Source organism: Calonectris borealis, chromosome 9 (assembly GCF_964195595.1).
Source record: "Calonectris borealis chromosome 9, bCalBor7.hap1.2, whole genome shotgun sequence".
Classification (NCBI taxonomy): Eukaryota; Metazoa; Chordata; class Aves; order Procellariiformes; family Procellariidae; genus Calonectris; species Calonectris borealis.
This window is the reverse complement of record NC_134320.1, coordinates 25,030,171-25,044,986: the sequence shown is the minus strand read 5'-3', so window position 1 is coordinate 25,044,986 and position 14,816 is coordinate 25,030,171. Positions and strand designations below refer to the sequence as shown.

At 45.4% G+C, this 14,816-nt stretch overlaps 1 protein-coding gene across 1 annotated transcript in view; it reads left to right on the top strand.

The window, feature by feature from the left end:
- The window catches only part of LOC142085620 (uncharacterized), a 198,335-nt gene that overhangs the window by 167,073 nt on the left and 16,446 nt on the right, over window positions 1–14,816 (top strand). The window contains exons 23-27 of the mRNA XM_075157683.1: window positions 801–929; window positions 6,959–7,087; window positions 11,839–11,967; window positions 13,600–13,728; window positions 14,243–14,368. Of these exons, the coding sequence (XP_075013784.1) occupies window positions 801–929; window positions 6,959–7,087; window positions 11,839–11,967; window positions 13,600–13,728; window positions 14,243–14,368 (642 nt within the window). The remainder of the gene's footprint in view (window positions 1–800; window positions 930–6,958; window positions 7,088–11,838; window positions 11,968–13,599; window positions 13,729–14,242; window positions 14,369–14,816) is intronic.

Here is a 14,816-nt window from a genome sequence, read left to right as displayed (position 1 = left end):
CAAACATGAGTGGAGGCCCTGCAATATTGTGTTTAGCCAAGTATATCTCTCTGTTTCAGCCTGTCCAAAATACCTAATGTGAATTAGGCAACTGGCCCTATTCTTAATTGATTTTCCTATAATCCTGGAAGAAATTATTTTCATTCTCAAGTATTGTTTTCTTTCTTCCGGTAGTGAGTACTATGCAAATCTTTTAAAACTCCTTACGTTAACCACTCTGGAAATGTAATTGGTAATCTGTCCCGCAGATGTAATGTTTTCACTTGATTTTTTCAAAGCGGAGCCTGAAAGTGAAGCATGCAGCTTTCGGTTTGGAGCTTTCCGAAGGAAGCCACCACATTTCATATTTTCCCCAGCTTTCTGGGGAAGGAGGATTTGTGGGAAAGGAGAGGATAGGGCCTCAAAAAGGAGGCGCAGAAGCTGGGAGCTTCCCCCCTCCTGGCCGATGAAGTCCCAGAGGAGATGCGCACATAGGAAATGCCAGACCAGTGTGCACAGTGTCATCCAGCGGAACCTGTGGAGTCGCAGGCTTTGCAACTATCGGGTGATACGTAGTTTTCTGTGCAGAAATTAGTCTTTCAACACCCTGGCGTTTTTCTAAAATAGACCTTACTAAAAACAGCCCAACTTACCCGGACCCCAAGGAGAATACTTAATCGCATCAGTTTTAGGGCCTTACCGTTACGCCTTGATTCTTCTTTTGCTAGTAGTAAGAATTCCCATGTATCTAAAAATTCCCCGTTGATCCCTGATCTGCTCCAGAATTGACCCGTCATCTGGTTTTGATTCCTCCGCTGCAGGATGCCCCGAGGGGAGCTTTGGCCCGAGCTGCGAGTCCAGCTGTCAGTGCCAGAACGGCGCTGCCTGCGACCACGTGAGCGGAGCCTGTACTTGCACGGCGGGCTGGACAGGAACCTTTTGTGGAAGAGGTACTGCTGCTCCCTCTGGTCCCTTTCGGGTTTATGCAGATGGGTTAGGTGGTGTTTTTTTTTTCCAGATCACCAGGGAGCTGGTTTTACAATTTACAGCACCTGATCTAAATAAACCATTGAACTTAACTGGAAAACGATACTGAAATGTGCACTTCCATCCTAACTCAGCAAAGCGTTTCGCCGTGTGCCTAGCATTGGGCACGTGTTTCGATGTGGTTAAAATTAGATGCGTGGTGAAGACCCCTGCTGTATCACATCTTTATGAAGGCTCTTTGTAAGCAGAGTCTTACTGTTGTAACACTGAGCAGAAAGGTGCTTGTCCTGCATTGCTTTTGCTTGTTCCTAGTGCATCTCTGAACGTTTTAGAGGGAAAACATAGATCTGTGCGTCTTCCCAAAGGAACTCTTTAAGAACAGATATACTTTTAACTTTAATAAATCCAACAGATCATTTTCTATTACCTGATCATTTGGTAAAGTGTTGGAAAGGTTGGACTGGATTCCTCAGATACGTTTGTGAGTCAGTCTGGGACGTTGTCTAAGGAGGGTTGCTGTCATGCTGCATCATTGTGCAGGTCATAAAAAATACAGTCTTGACTACAACAGAAGCAGCACATAGTCAGACATCATGAAGGTTATTTAAGTGCAAATGATTGAAGATTCTACAAATGATGATCATTAAACCAAAGGAACAATTATTTTGCGTAGAAAGCAGCTTTATCAGCATGTTTCTGAAGGTAGCGTTCCAGCTACGATAGAGGGAAGCGGCAGCACTCGCAGGCAGCTGCTGCCCTCTGATGGGAAGGGAGATGCTCCACAGCCTTACCGGTAACGTAGCAAAGCACCCCGCTGACTGGAGTTCAGATATTGCTTCTTGTTCCCCTCTCGTTCTTACCAGCAATTATTATACAAAGTAAATAGTCTTGTCAAGGTTCTGCTGCAAAGCGTGCCTCATGATTTATGGTGTCTCCACTATGTCCCTTTTTAAAATGATTTAGTTGAACTCTGTTTTTGTTAAGTCTATCCTATTTTTTAATTATTATTTTTTACTGGAAAAGGAATACAGTTATCTGTGTTGTGCTGTAAATCTGTTCATTCTAGCAGGAATCAAAATGGGGACAAAAGGGATAAATATCCCTCGCCAAAGTAGGTGTGAGGAATATGGAGAAGCCTGGGTGATGTCTGTTGGAAAAAAAAATGCAAGTCTCAGCTTCCAAATCAGTCATGTTGGACATTTTTGTCTTTTTAAATTCCTGAAAGAAGATTGTGGAGGGGAGAGTCGAATTTAGCGCTTGCCGTTCGTAAGACCCTGTTTTCTACATGTTTTCTCTCAAGCAGGCAGGGTGTTTGCTCCGAGCTGACCGGTGTTACCTTTGCACATAGAAAGTTTCAGCCAGAATGGTTTGGCAGCTTCCGAAAGATGAAGAGGGAGGAAAACGTGTGGGTGGTTTGCCCTTGGTAGAACCTTCTTGGCACCTTTTCTCAGAGGAGCTGTAGCACTTCTGTTTTTAGTGACTCGGGGACTGGCAGGGTTTCCTTCTGGCAGGGATGTGCTTTTTGCCGTCCTTTTGGCAATCCACCCACGTTGGCCAAGCTCTGCGCCTTGCAGACAAGAACGTAGAGATTGAGACCCGGCGCAGCTGAGTTGCCTTGGACTTCTCACATACTGCCAATGCTTCATCCCAGGGCTGGGAAGGACTTTTGCATCATCACAGAAATGTTGAAACTGAAACTTTTGCAGCCTTCTAAGTTCGGAGTCCTGGGAGGAGACAGTACCTTACAAAATCTAATATTGATTAATATTAATAATTAATATTAATACCACCCCTGCATAATGAGCCCGTTTGAGCCTACAGTTGTTGCTTCTGGTATTTTGCATTGTGGCAGCATGGGATCCAGATTCAAGCTGAAATTGCAGAAGTCCCAAAATTTGCCTTTGGCCTTTTTTGGGATTGGTTTTCTTTTTTCAGAAAGTACTGCTGTTCCTTTTCATTAATTTGCTACCTTAGGGCTTCATAGATTTACATGCCAGTCCCTGTTGCAAAACATGACTTCAGTAGCCATTTCCAAGTTCTTTACTGGCCACAAATTTCTATAATCTCTTCTTATCATTTATTAGTGTTGTTAATGTAATCTTAGCCCTGGCTAATTCTCATCATTGGGCTTTTATAGTATCTCTTTATGGTGAAGTTGACCAGGCTTATCCAGCTTACTCTGCCCCTGTGGATGTGCACTAGCAACTGTAGAAAGCTCTTGGAGGGTTTATGGCACTATGGTCAAGCGAGCTTCTATTTGTCATTTCGAGCATTTGTGTTACCAGCAAACGTGCTGCGTATCTTAACCAGTAACCAGTGTTCACCCCTTGGCAAGGCAGCCAACCTCAGGGAAGAGCACCATCGTGCTTGAGCGTGCCGTGGTGTTTGAGGCGGAGGCGATGCTTCAGTCATATCTCAATTTTAACTGAATCAAGGCAAACCTTTGAATTTGCCAGAATCAAGTATTTTGGAGGTACGACCCAAGACCTTATATGTGATCCAGTGTTCTCTGAAAAGAGTATGAAGAGTGAGGACAGCGTGGTGGCTCAGAAGATACTGGCAATATTCAGTGCAAATTGGTATGTACCTACATATATCGCCTGTCAGTAATATAGGTAACAACTAAAGCCACGTCATCATCCACCAGCGTGGGCCAGTTGCAGGCTAACCAGCAGCAGGAGATACTGTTGCTCCAGGTTGCCATTTAGTGAGACCTTGCTGAGAATTATTCGGGAGTTGACTGAACTTCTGTGCCCTCAGCCACAGGGTGCTGCCAAGAGACCTCGCACTCTTCAAAGTACTTTTGTCTGTCCGTCAGCATCTCAGTTCTGCTCTGCTCTGAGTCAGCTTCAATCAGCTGTTCTTCATCTCCGTCAGGTATCATTCAGACATACTGCTGCCTCTCCAGTAGTGGTATGATCACATATAATAATAACGGGTAAGAATAAAGCTATCGAGCCACTTTCTGAAAGAAAATCAGACATTTCTGAAGGTGGTACATGCCTGCTCCATCTTTCAGCTCTTCTCAGTCCATTGGAAAAATGAACCTTGTGAATCTTGTAACCCTTTCAAAAGAGCTGCAAAAGGAGCAGAACTGTTTCAGTTGCAAAGTAGCTAGCATTTGCAAATAAGCCCGAAGACAAAGTAATCCACTAAGAAATGTTTGCAGGCCATCTGAACAACCTAGGAAAGGCTTCCTTTGCATTTTCTTGAAAGCAGCAAGCGATACAACTAGAACACTTTAAGAAACGCTGTACGGTTCTTCACAAGGTCTAGCATTACCAGAGGAAAATGAATCATTTTCAGTGATTCCTTGAGAGTGATGCTACTAGCAGTGCCTCTAGATATCTTTCCTATCTGAGAGTAGAATGTTACGTGCCTGGGGAGAAGGTACCTGAGGCGCATGTGGGGTTCTGGCTGTTCCTGAACTGAAGCAGCAATTAATGCCTCTGTGTTCCTGGACTGTGCAAAGGCAGTGATCATAGCAAAAGGTGGCTTTGTAAGTCCTTTCTTTCTCTATCCTGTTAAACCATAGATAATGTAAGTAGTATTTTCTCCAGAAAAGATGCCTACTGTCATCACCCACTGCTGCAGGGCTTTGGTTTTAATGCACTTACAGATAAACAGGCAAGGGGAAAAAAAAAAAAAAACCACCCCAAAACCTATCTTTCTTGTAATAAATAGCTAAATGTATCAATGCTTTCTTCAAATAAATGCTAACATCTGACATGCAGGAAGCATGGGCCATGTCTGATGTCAGGAGCCCAGCTGCCCAGCAGCAAACCCAAGAGGAACCCAGGCGTGCCCGCGTTCGCCCTCCCTGCTCGCAGCTCTGTTACGAGTGCGCCGTGCCAAGCGAGCCGGGTCGCCCTGCCCTGCACCGGGGTGGCTCTGCTCCCGCTTGGGAAGGCAATTGGTATAATTGGTTTAATTCTGTGAAGTGCTGAGCGTCTGCTGCTCCCGCTTTGAAGGTTGCGATTGTCTTCACTGCAACATAATTTTGTTTAATTTCGTTCCCCACCGCTCTGGTATGCGTTGTGTGACCCAAGGCACGTGTCCAGTTACGGGATCAGGCCAAAAGAAGAATTATCCAGTTCGCTGCTTAATCTGACTGAATATCCCAAAATGCCACACAGTTAGCCCACAAATTGGAGGCAGCAGGAATCTTGGATTTTTTCTACAGTGTCTTTATTAATTGACGCATTAATAACAGCAACGTATAGCCCTTGTGAAGCGCAGCACTCAAAGTTTGCGTTTGAAGTGCTGTCTAGATCAGCACTACTGCAGGACAGACCGAGTTGCCTTCTCTTCAGGATTTCAGCAGTGAATCATTATCATAAGATAGTTCTTACGATACTAGCGGTAGTTCTGTTTTAATATGATAAAAGGGAAAAATAAATACTGTGCATGTCTAGGAAGAGCTGACAACGCTGCGTAGTCCCTGCATTAAACAAAGAAAAACTTTGTCAGCCTTTGAAGTCACGTAGGGTTAAGTAGAAGTCCTTGTATGCTGTGCCATACACCCTACTGGAGCATAATAAATAAGGACGTAGAGATTGAAACCACACGCTGATGTCTCTTCCTTACAACTTGGTAACAGCTCTCTCCCTGGTACGAACTGAACAGAGGCGGACGGACGCGTTGGTGTTTTATAACGGTATGAGGCACTTCTCTGTTTTTCTGAGACAGCGCATACTGGGAAAGTGGTGTAAGTGGTGAAATCTTTCATATGCCAGAGAAGAAGCTGCAGTCTGGACAGGATGAAGGGGAGAGCAGCCAGTAGACTGGGACAGAGAGCCTGGGCTTGAAGAAGAGACAGGGCAAGAAAAGGGACAGCAGAGTCCAACAGTGGAAGATGGATAATGGTGTTATTCCGACCCGGTAGAGAGCTGTGAAATTAGTGTGGAGGGTCGTTGGGTAGTGTACGTGATGGTAATTGGGAAGCCAGTCATTCTGATTTCATGGTAGAAGTGTGATAGGGTTTTAAATATAAGTTTATATTGAACAAGGAGGACGAAGAGCTAAGTTCTATTGAATAACTGCTCATTTAATGAGCACCATCACTCCCGAGACTGAGTGGTTCGGGGATACTGTGGAATGGCATACAACTGTGTATCTACAGATTGATTATCATTTAGTATAACATCATTATACATGTCCTTATATAATCTAAACACACACACATATATATGCAGACAAAGAGGTTAAATTAAGGCTACATGGACAACATAATTCCTAATTTTTTTTTAACTCTGCATAGCAGCCTCAATGTTCTTGTAATGCAGCATTTTGGGTACGATGTGGCCCGCTGACAGGCACCGATGGCTTATTTTCACTGCTGTCAGCACTGATACAGATGTAAATCGAATCCATGGGCCTGCTCTTCGTTACGTGTCCTAGATGCGGGTATTGAGCTCCTTAAGCTGTCTGGAGTTGTCTTGCTACATTTCATTTGTCTTGCTTTTCTCTACTGGTTCTCTTTGCCAGGATTTCATTTCAGCACTGAACTACAACGCTGTGACTTCTGTTCACTGTTAAAAAGTCTTCAGAAAGGTGTCAGGAGAGTAAATGGGAGTGTAAGTTTTGCATTTCAAAAGACAGGGAGATAATCAGGAACGGCCCCATAGTTTTGCATTATGTTGAATTATTTCCCTTTTTTCCTCTGGCCATTACAGAAGCACAAGTACTGGCTTGTGTCAATCCAGATCCATTCTCTCTCCTGTTGTTTGGCTTTTTGATATGTGTTTTTCTATGCGGAAATCTCTTGCTTGTGTAAAATGGGTCACGTTTGTCTGAGATGCGTGTAGCAGAATTGTGCAGGCTTAACCCTTGAAGCGGCGTTGGCTCTTCAGCGTAGTCACAGGGTGACGTGTGACAAAGCATCCATGAAAAGATGAGCAGCGCGGGCCCCTGTGTTCAGATCTCTGAGCTGGAGTTTATACAAAAAAAGAAAACGGGAACTCGGCTAAAAAAGGCTGTTTTGCATTTTCAGCTTGTCCAGATGGATTCTTTGGGCTTGACTGCCACCAGGTGTGCAAGTGCAAGAATGCTGCCGGCTGCGACCACGTCCTGGGAAGGTGCCGCTGCCTCCCCGGCTGGCTGGGAGAGACCTGCGAGCAGCGTACGTACAGCCTGCCTCACCGTCCCTCTTCGCAGCCTCCTTCAGCGTTAACGCGGCTTCCTCTGGGAACGTAGGATGACCTACCAGGGTACAATTTTAGATAGGTCACATTCCTTTCCAAAGATGCCAAAAAAGGGAACGATTTTTGGTAAATAATCATCTTTTTTTTTTTTTTAACTGCTGTTGGCACTTGTGTCGTGGTTTAAATCCCAGCTGGCAACTAAGCACCCCGCAGCCGCTCACTCACTCCCCCCACGGCCCCACAAACTACAGCTTGTCAAACATTATAAGCATCAGTTTTTAAATAGCAGAGCTGACTCCTACCATATGATGAATCTCTGCTTTTTATTTTTGTGCAACATTAAGAGATGAAATGCTGTATCTCTGTTTCTGGTGTATCTCATCTAATTATCAATTCTGAAGTGACAGGTTACAAATGCGCAAAGTGGAAAAATCGGAGCTGGGACTATTTTGTTATTTGAGCGTGACAAAATAGGTTTTTTAACTAATTCTTTGAAAAGTTGTGTGTTTTTTTTTAAAAAAAAGTCAACTTCCTAGATTTTCACAAGTATGCATTATCCCACAATCTTTACGCTAATGAGGTATTTTTGTATGTTTGTGTGTATGCATATATAAAATTGGCTCTTCTGAGAAATTGTTTACTAAATTTCATGGGAAATTAAATTATTGTCTTTAGCCACATAGCATTACGTATGGAGATCACTGAGCCTATTTGCAAAATCTAGCAAATATGGGGGCTTTTTAAAAGATTTTCAGGTTTTAGCCTCTCAACTTCCTAGTTTCACTTTAGGATGATGTCATGGTCTACACTTCCTTTTGCAAATACGACTGCTGTCTGCAGGACTGGGCTGTAGAGCTGGGGTCCAAAGAGCTCCACAAGGAGCCAACTTTCATGTTAGTGAACACTTTAGTAAGATTCTTTAATCCATAGGTTGCAGATTTCTGCAATAAAAAATTGGTTTAATTTAGAAAATAGAGAGAATTTATACTTGTATTGAAACAATTCTGTTCTCCAGCCATACGCCATGTTATAATCAGCCCTGCGCTTGCTCTTCATAGTATTTTTCCCTCGTTTGCCCCACCACGCAACACAGCGTGTCTTCTGAGAGGGCTTCTCCTGCAAAATCCCCTGCTCTTTTGATTTACAGGAGGATCAATGCTGGTGAATCTTTCCATTTTTTAGATATTTCTGCAAACATCCCACCATTGCAGTCCTTTTTGCCTCCTCGTGGCCCCCCATAGGAACGCTTGGCTTTCCGTCTCCCACCGCTTGGAGATGGTGGTGGTGGTAATACTCGGTGGCTGTAGGTTAATGAGCTGACCATGAAATAAATGCAAAGCCAGAGCCATATAGCCATACCGCAGAGCAGAAAAGGTGCTGCTGAACAGCTATGATGTTTGCTTCTTGGTCACAGCCCACTTTTACTGCCCTTAAGCTGAGCCACGGCATAGCAATGTGTCACCTTGGCCCGTCCTGCTCCTTAGACTGCATTAGGGACGGGAAGCCTTGTTCCTACGTATTTCATTAAATTCAATTAAGAAATGCAGCTCTTCATCAACGGCCTTCTGTGTCCCCCTCTACTCGCATGAGAAAAAAAAACCTATTTATTCTCTTGGGCCGCAGCCATTAGAGCTTTATGCCGGGTTGATTTACTCCTCATGCTGGTGAAGATGCCAAAGCCTCTGAGGTCTCCTTTGCCTGTAAGTAAAAGAGCAAGGTCAGTTAACGGCGCAAAGGGTAACCTCCTTTTCTCTTGGCTAAATGATGAAACTTCATTTTGATTTTAAGACTGGACTTCGGCCACGCCGCTCCAAAGCTGCTCAGAGCCGGGCAACCATGGGTTGGAGACGCTGGCTCACCACTGCCCATCCTTGTTGGGTGTTTAATATTCCCCTTGCCCGGTTCCTGGGACTCGCCAGCTCTAGCAGCTGGAAGGACAGCGCTCGCGTTCAACTAATCAGATTGCAGGCAATGTGCTGGCGGATATTGAGGACTAATTTTGACATCATGGGATTTGAATTGATCTTAAGCCGTCCATGCAGTGCATTTTATACGCTGCTATCTAATTATGGGCGATATGGACAGTAATGCCTTTTGTTGAAGTTTTCCATTACAAGACTGTGTTTTTTCAATTGCTTGAAAATGAATTATATTAATCTGGGATGAAATCTGCCAGGTAAACTCTGCCTCAGCTTAAGGTTGTATTTGGTGATTTTTTTTTATTTTGGGGTGGTTTTTTTGAGTGTCTGCCTAAGATATTTTAGGTTTCCAAGAAAGAGGTTTAGCAAAGGTGTATTGCCTATGTTTAAAATAAATTAAACTGTTTTGTTGAGTGTCATGATGCCTCGGCGATATAGAAGTGAGGACTTGACATTCGGCATCTCTTTGTGCCAGAGATGTAACCTTCCTTTCTGTATACAAACTTGTCCGAATTTTCCAAAAACAAACAGGCAAACAAACAAACAAAAAAAAAAAACCCACCAAAAAAAAATCTCATGTTGTGTGTGGACTGTAGAGGCTGAACACAATTCAGCATGTGGATTTTGCCCTGATTCTATTAGTACTAAAACCGCCTCTTTCTGAAGCTGTTGGGGCTCAACAGGATCTTCACAGAAGCAGTTCCTTGTGGTAAAAAGAGACCACACTGGTTTGCAAAATAAATGAGTTCAGAACGATCGGCTCTGCCAGAGTCTCTGCTCAGGGGCGCCGATATGAGCACCTGACTTTGCAAATTCCCTCTTCTTTTAAAGCTGAAACTTCATTTTGGGGAGAACAGTCCACGGGGGCTGCATGAAATCAAAGCTTCTGGGCACCCTATTGAGTCTTAGTGCCCATCATTTCCCTGTGCTCCGCGATGCTTTTGGTGGCCGTTGACTTCTAGTCTGAATGTTTTGGTCTCCAGTTTCACGTGTTCCTGACTCTGCGTGCAAAAAAGGATTTTAAATACTGTAAATGAATAATCCCTCCTCTTACAGAGGAAAGGCACGGGGAGGAAAATTTTGAAGCAGGAAGATGTCTAATAATTTAAACCTTTCTATTGCTTCTTTCCCTTGCACTCATCATGAAGAAAGGAGGAAAGTCCCACGGTTATTTGTAGATTCAGTTGTGGAACTTCATAAAATAGCTTTAATATATCATTTGTTATCTTATTCTTCAGGAAAGTACTTTGATAATCAGGATTGTCCTACAGAGAAGCTAAAAAAAGTTTGTATCCACCCAATAGAATAATAAAAATTTTCTTCTCCGAAAATTTCTGCTTTCTTACCAGAATTTTCACTGGAGAACTCCTTTGTCTTCTCAGTAAGCCTAACAAGAACTTTGCACACATACTTCAAAAACCTCACACGAACCACTAGTAACCAGTCAGGGGACCTGGTTATGAGCTGGTTTTTCCTTTGGCTTGGTTATGATGTAGTTCTGGTCTGTATTGTGGAAATATTTACTTCTGCTCCCAAAACTGAGCCAGAGCTGTGTAGGATGGGCTGAATCTTTAACTTGGCAACCAAGCCTCATTTGCAGAACAAACTTTTGACTGTGATGGGACTGAGCTCCTGCACTTTCTTGTGGTTTCAATGTGGATGGGGTCCAAGCGATGACAAAAATGAACACTGTTGAAAAGTCCTGGGAGAAATGGTGTCTGTGAGAACCGCGTCGGGAAGCTGGAAGCCCTCAGATGGGAAGAAAAGGGCTGAGAATGGGTCAGATACTGTCAACCAAGTTCACCACTGAGGTCGAGATGGTTTCACTCCTCCCTTCGGTCCCCAGGGACGTGTCCTCCCGCAGCACTGCATCTTGTTCTGCACACTGATACCCTCGAAGGCATAGAGGTTTTGGTGAAAAGTCATCGTTTGGGTCTGATCCTGGGAGATGTCAGATTCGGCGAGTGCAGGACACTTTTCTGGATCAGGGATCAGAGCCTTTTTTGCCTCTCTGGTGCGTGCCAGCAGCAGGGATGAGAGGCGCTGATGGCTTCGTACAAGTGAAGGAGAGCCTCTGCAAGGCAAGCCCAGAAACCGTGCAAGGAGGCTATCCAACTTCATCAACTGGTTTTGTATTTTTGGGGTGATACCTGAAGAAAACAGGGTAGCAGTACTGTCTGTTTTCCACCATTTAAAGTTATCCAAATCTCCAGTGCAATGGAGACTACAGGAATTTTATCACTGCCGTTTTTCATAGGCAGCAGCACTCAAAACGGAGCTGCAGCAAGCGTGGGTTTGCGAGATGGCCGCGTTAAGTTTTCACCTGGGAGCCAGCTGCTTAACCGAACGCGTTGAAAATATCACCCCTCTCTGACCAAAGAATGAGACTCCGGGTGAGCGAAGGCATCCGGCTGTGAAAAATGAACACTGAAAACAATGAAGTTGTCGGTTCTCTTACCAGGATGCAAATAAATACCCGGGCTGTCGAGCTGGCGGTTCTGCTGGACCATTAGTTTAGCACAAAGACATTCCGCAGGGCAGGGGCTGACAGCTGATTCATCACCCAAGCGATCCTGCCCTTCGATAAAACCCTCTTCAGAACGTGCTATGATACATATTTTTAAACCACGTTATTTAGCGTCAGGCGTGGTTAATATATAGACTTAGGCGCCCTTACGACGTGAAAAGTGCGTTGTCGGAAGCCAATTTCAAACTGATTTCCCTGGCGCTGGGTTGTGTCTCAGGTTTGCTCTGTGCAGTGCGTCCTTTGATGCCTCCTGATGGGGTTTTATGGTCTTCTCTCCTTGCAGCCTGCCAGGGGGACAGCTACGGGCCAGGCTGCAGCCACGCTTGTCACTGTCACAACGGAGCGCTCTGTCATCACGTAACCGGGACGTGCCTTTGTAGTCCAGGGTGGAAAGGAGTCACCTGCCAAGAAGGTACAGTTGAAATTCAACCCCTGCCGGAGGATTATAGGAGGGAAAAATAAAACTTCTGCTCAGGGGCCTTCGTTGGTATTTTAATTATCACCTCATTGCCCTGTGTTGTCATTGGTTTTGTATCCACACAATAACGCAGCTCGGTCCATTAAATAAATCCGTGATGCTGCGTGGCGGGGGCCGGGGGTAGGAGCTCGGTGCAGAGGGCTGAAACAGAGTCATAAACTGGAAAGAGAGCTGGTTTTGAAGGCTGGCTGATTAAGGGAGAAAAGGTCCATAAAACTCCCATTTATGACACTGAAACAAAACTGTTTCTTCTCTGTGGCCTGCTTTACCATCCTGTGCGCCCGACTGATCCTCGTCGTTACCGTACGCTGTTCCAGACATAGGCTAAATCCAGAACACGTGAAAGGCATTGGGATTTCCAGCCTTGGCAATTAGACCAGTACGTGTGACTCAAACACAAGCCCAACTCCAAGGAGCCTTAGGAAAAGAGGCTGGCAAAGAAAGGCTGCACCGAGCCTTAGGTTTCACCTCCTAATCCCCTGCACCCAAGCCGCTAGAAAAAGTCTGTCCATCCCTGCTGCAGAAGGATCCTTTTTCTGTGCCTCCCCCGCAAGGTACCTGGCTCTGTAAGCAGTGCCACGGAGCTGGGGATGCCGCTGCGGATGCTCCCGGGTGAGCTGGGGTTTGGAGTCGGCACCTCCTTTCAGCGTACCGAGAGGACGGTTAGGGAAAGGGGATGAAAGCTGGCAGGGGTAGAGGAATATATAAATTGAGTGGGTCCCCCTTCAAAACCTAGTTTGAAGAGCTCTTTCCATGAAGGAATACAAAATCGGGAAGGCACCAAACCGTTCTTGCTGACGTGTACAACACGACCTAAAATTGTCTGGTTTGTATGAAGATCTCAAATACAAAACCAAAGTTCAAAAAGCTGTTGTCAAGTATAAAGACATTGTCAAACATACCCTTTTTCTTTAATGATACGTTTGGGGGTTTCTTTTCTCTTTGAAAGTAAGGAGGTAGAATAAGTGTGTGAGGCTGGGTGAGCCATCCTCTGGTGACTGTGCTTTTGCAGAGTGAGAACTTGCTCCTGTTAGCATCTTAAAAAGGTGCCACTCCGGCACATGACAGGGGTATGTATTTTTTTTGTGCCAAAAAAATTAGGTTCTATTCATAGGATCTGGTTGTGATGGGAATTAATAAACTTGCTTAATTAAAATTAGGTAAACTGTGAAATGTCATCAGCCAGCTGTGGGTAGCAAGATCAATTAGAAAAGGAGCTGCGATGTTAAGAGGACTGTACAAAGAAATTCTGAAAACAGGGAAATCGGTAACTCCACTCCTTGGCATTGAGAAAGCTGGTAGGAACCAAGAGGTGGCTTTCGTTTGAGGTCATTTGGTGGGTCATAGCTAGTTCACTTCATCACCTGTTTTGTTCCCAGACGAGTTTTCCACTGGTCTGTATAATTCCTTATCAGTTGTGGCCCTGTTTTTACTGGGTTGTGCCTCCCACAGCATCTCCACGATCACCGGGGCGAGAGGGGGGTGTAAGCTGGGAAAGGTTCTGTTTAACCTGTGTCCTCCTCCTGCTCCTTAATGGAAGGCGGTTGTCCTACCTCCTCTTTGCAGCCTGTCCTCCTGGATGGTATGGTGCCAACTGTCTGCAGCGCTGCATCTGCCACGGCCAGGCGATGTGTGACCGTGTGACGGGCGAGTGCCGCTGTCCCCAGGGTTGGACGGGGACAGCGTGTGAGCTGGGTGAGTCTCATCACCTCCTCCATCACACCAGCACCTCGTTTCTGTCACTCTGCGAGGAAATTCAGCTCTGGTGAGGTCTGGTTTGAGACAGCCCAGAAAAAAGAGAGAGGAGGGGCAGAGGGCTGGGGAGCACCGTGTGTGGAGAGGTTGAAAAAGTTGGGGTTGTTTAGTCAGAGGTGAGAAGACTGAGGGGAGGTATGGTATTGGCACTTGAACGTACCGTGGTGCTAGAAACTTGCTGGACAAAGGAGAGGAATAAGCTATTCTCTGTCCCTTGGGGACAGGAAAGATAGGCAATGAACTCAATTTGAGGAGGAAAAAATAATAAAAGAAATCCTCCAAGAGCAAAACGATGTGTTTCTAGAGAATTTTGCCAAAGGAGGCTTCAAAATCTCCCTCGCCGAAGGTTTTTAGGACCAGCTTAGGTGTCTCACCATATTTCAGAGGTGTAAGTGTGTTCTCCCTGGAGCCCCTCCAGACTGGCCCCCCATCAGTCTCCCCCATCTCGTTTCAGAGTGTGGGGACGGGAGGTTCGGAGAGGGCTGTGAGCAGAACTGTAGCTGCCACCATGGGGTTTGTGACCAGCACTCGGGGAAATGCATCTGCCACACCGGCTGGACTGGGGACCGCTGTGATGTTGGTAAGGGCAGTTCCTTCTCCGGACGCTTTATTTTAACGCTCCCTTCTGCAATCAGCCATTTCTTCCTCCGCAATAAGTCCGTCTTTATTTTGTATCTTAATTTCCCAGTATTCCGTAGGCCAGTAAGAAGTAATGCCAGTGTGAGCGCTCACCGGGTGTCTCGGGAGCCCCGGGGGCAGGTCTCTGCGCAACCACAAATACACGCCCTTGTCCAAATCATTTTATCTCCTCCTACTTCTGTTCCCTGCCTGCTAAGAAAATGAAGGTATTTCCCTACCTTACGGGAATAAGGAAGAACATACGGAAGGGAGTGAGCTGTAAGGAGAGTTTGCCAGATCAGCCACATGCTTCTGTGGGTCACTGAGGGGAGCTCAGCCAGTTGGACTGTAATGGTTCAGATTGTCCTACCTTGCATGTGGTCCAGATTGCCCCAATTTGACATAGCTGT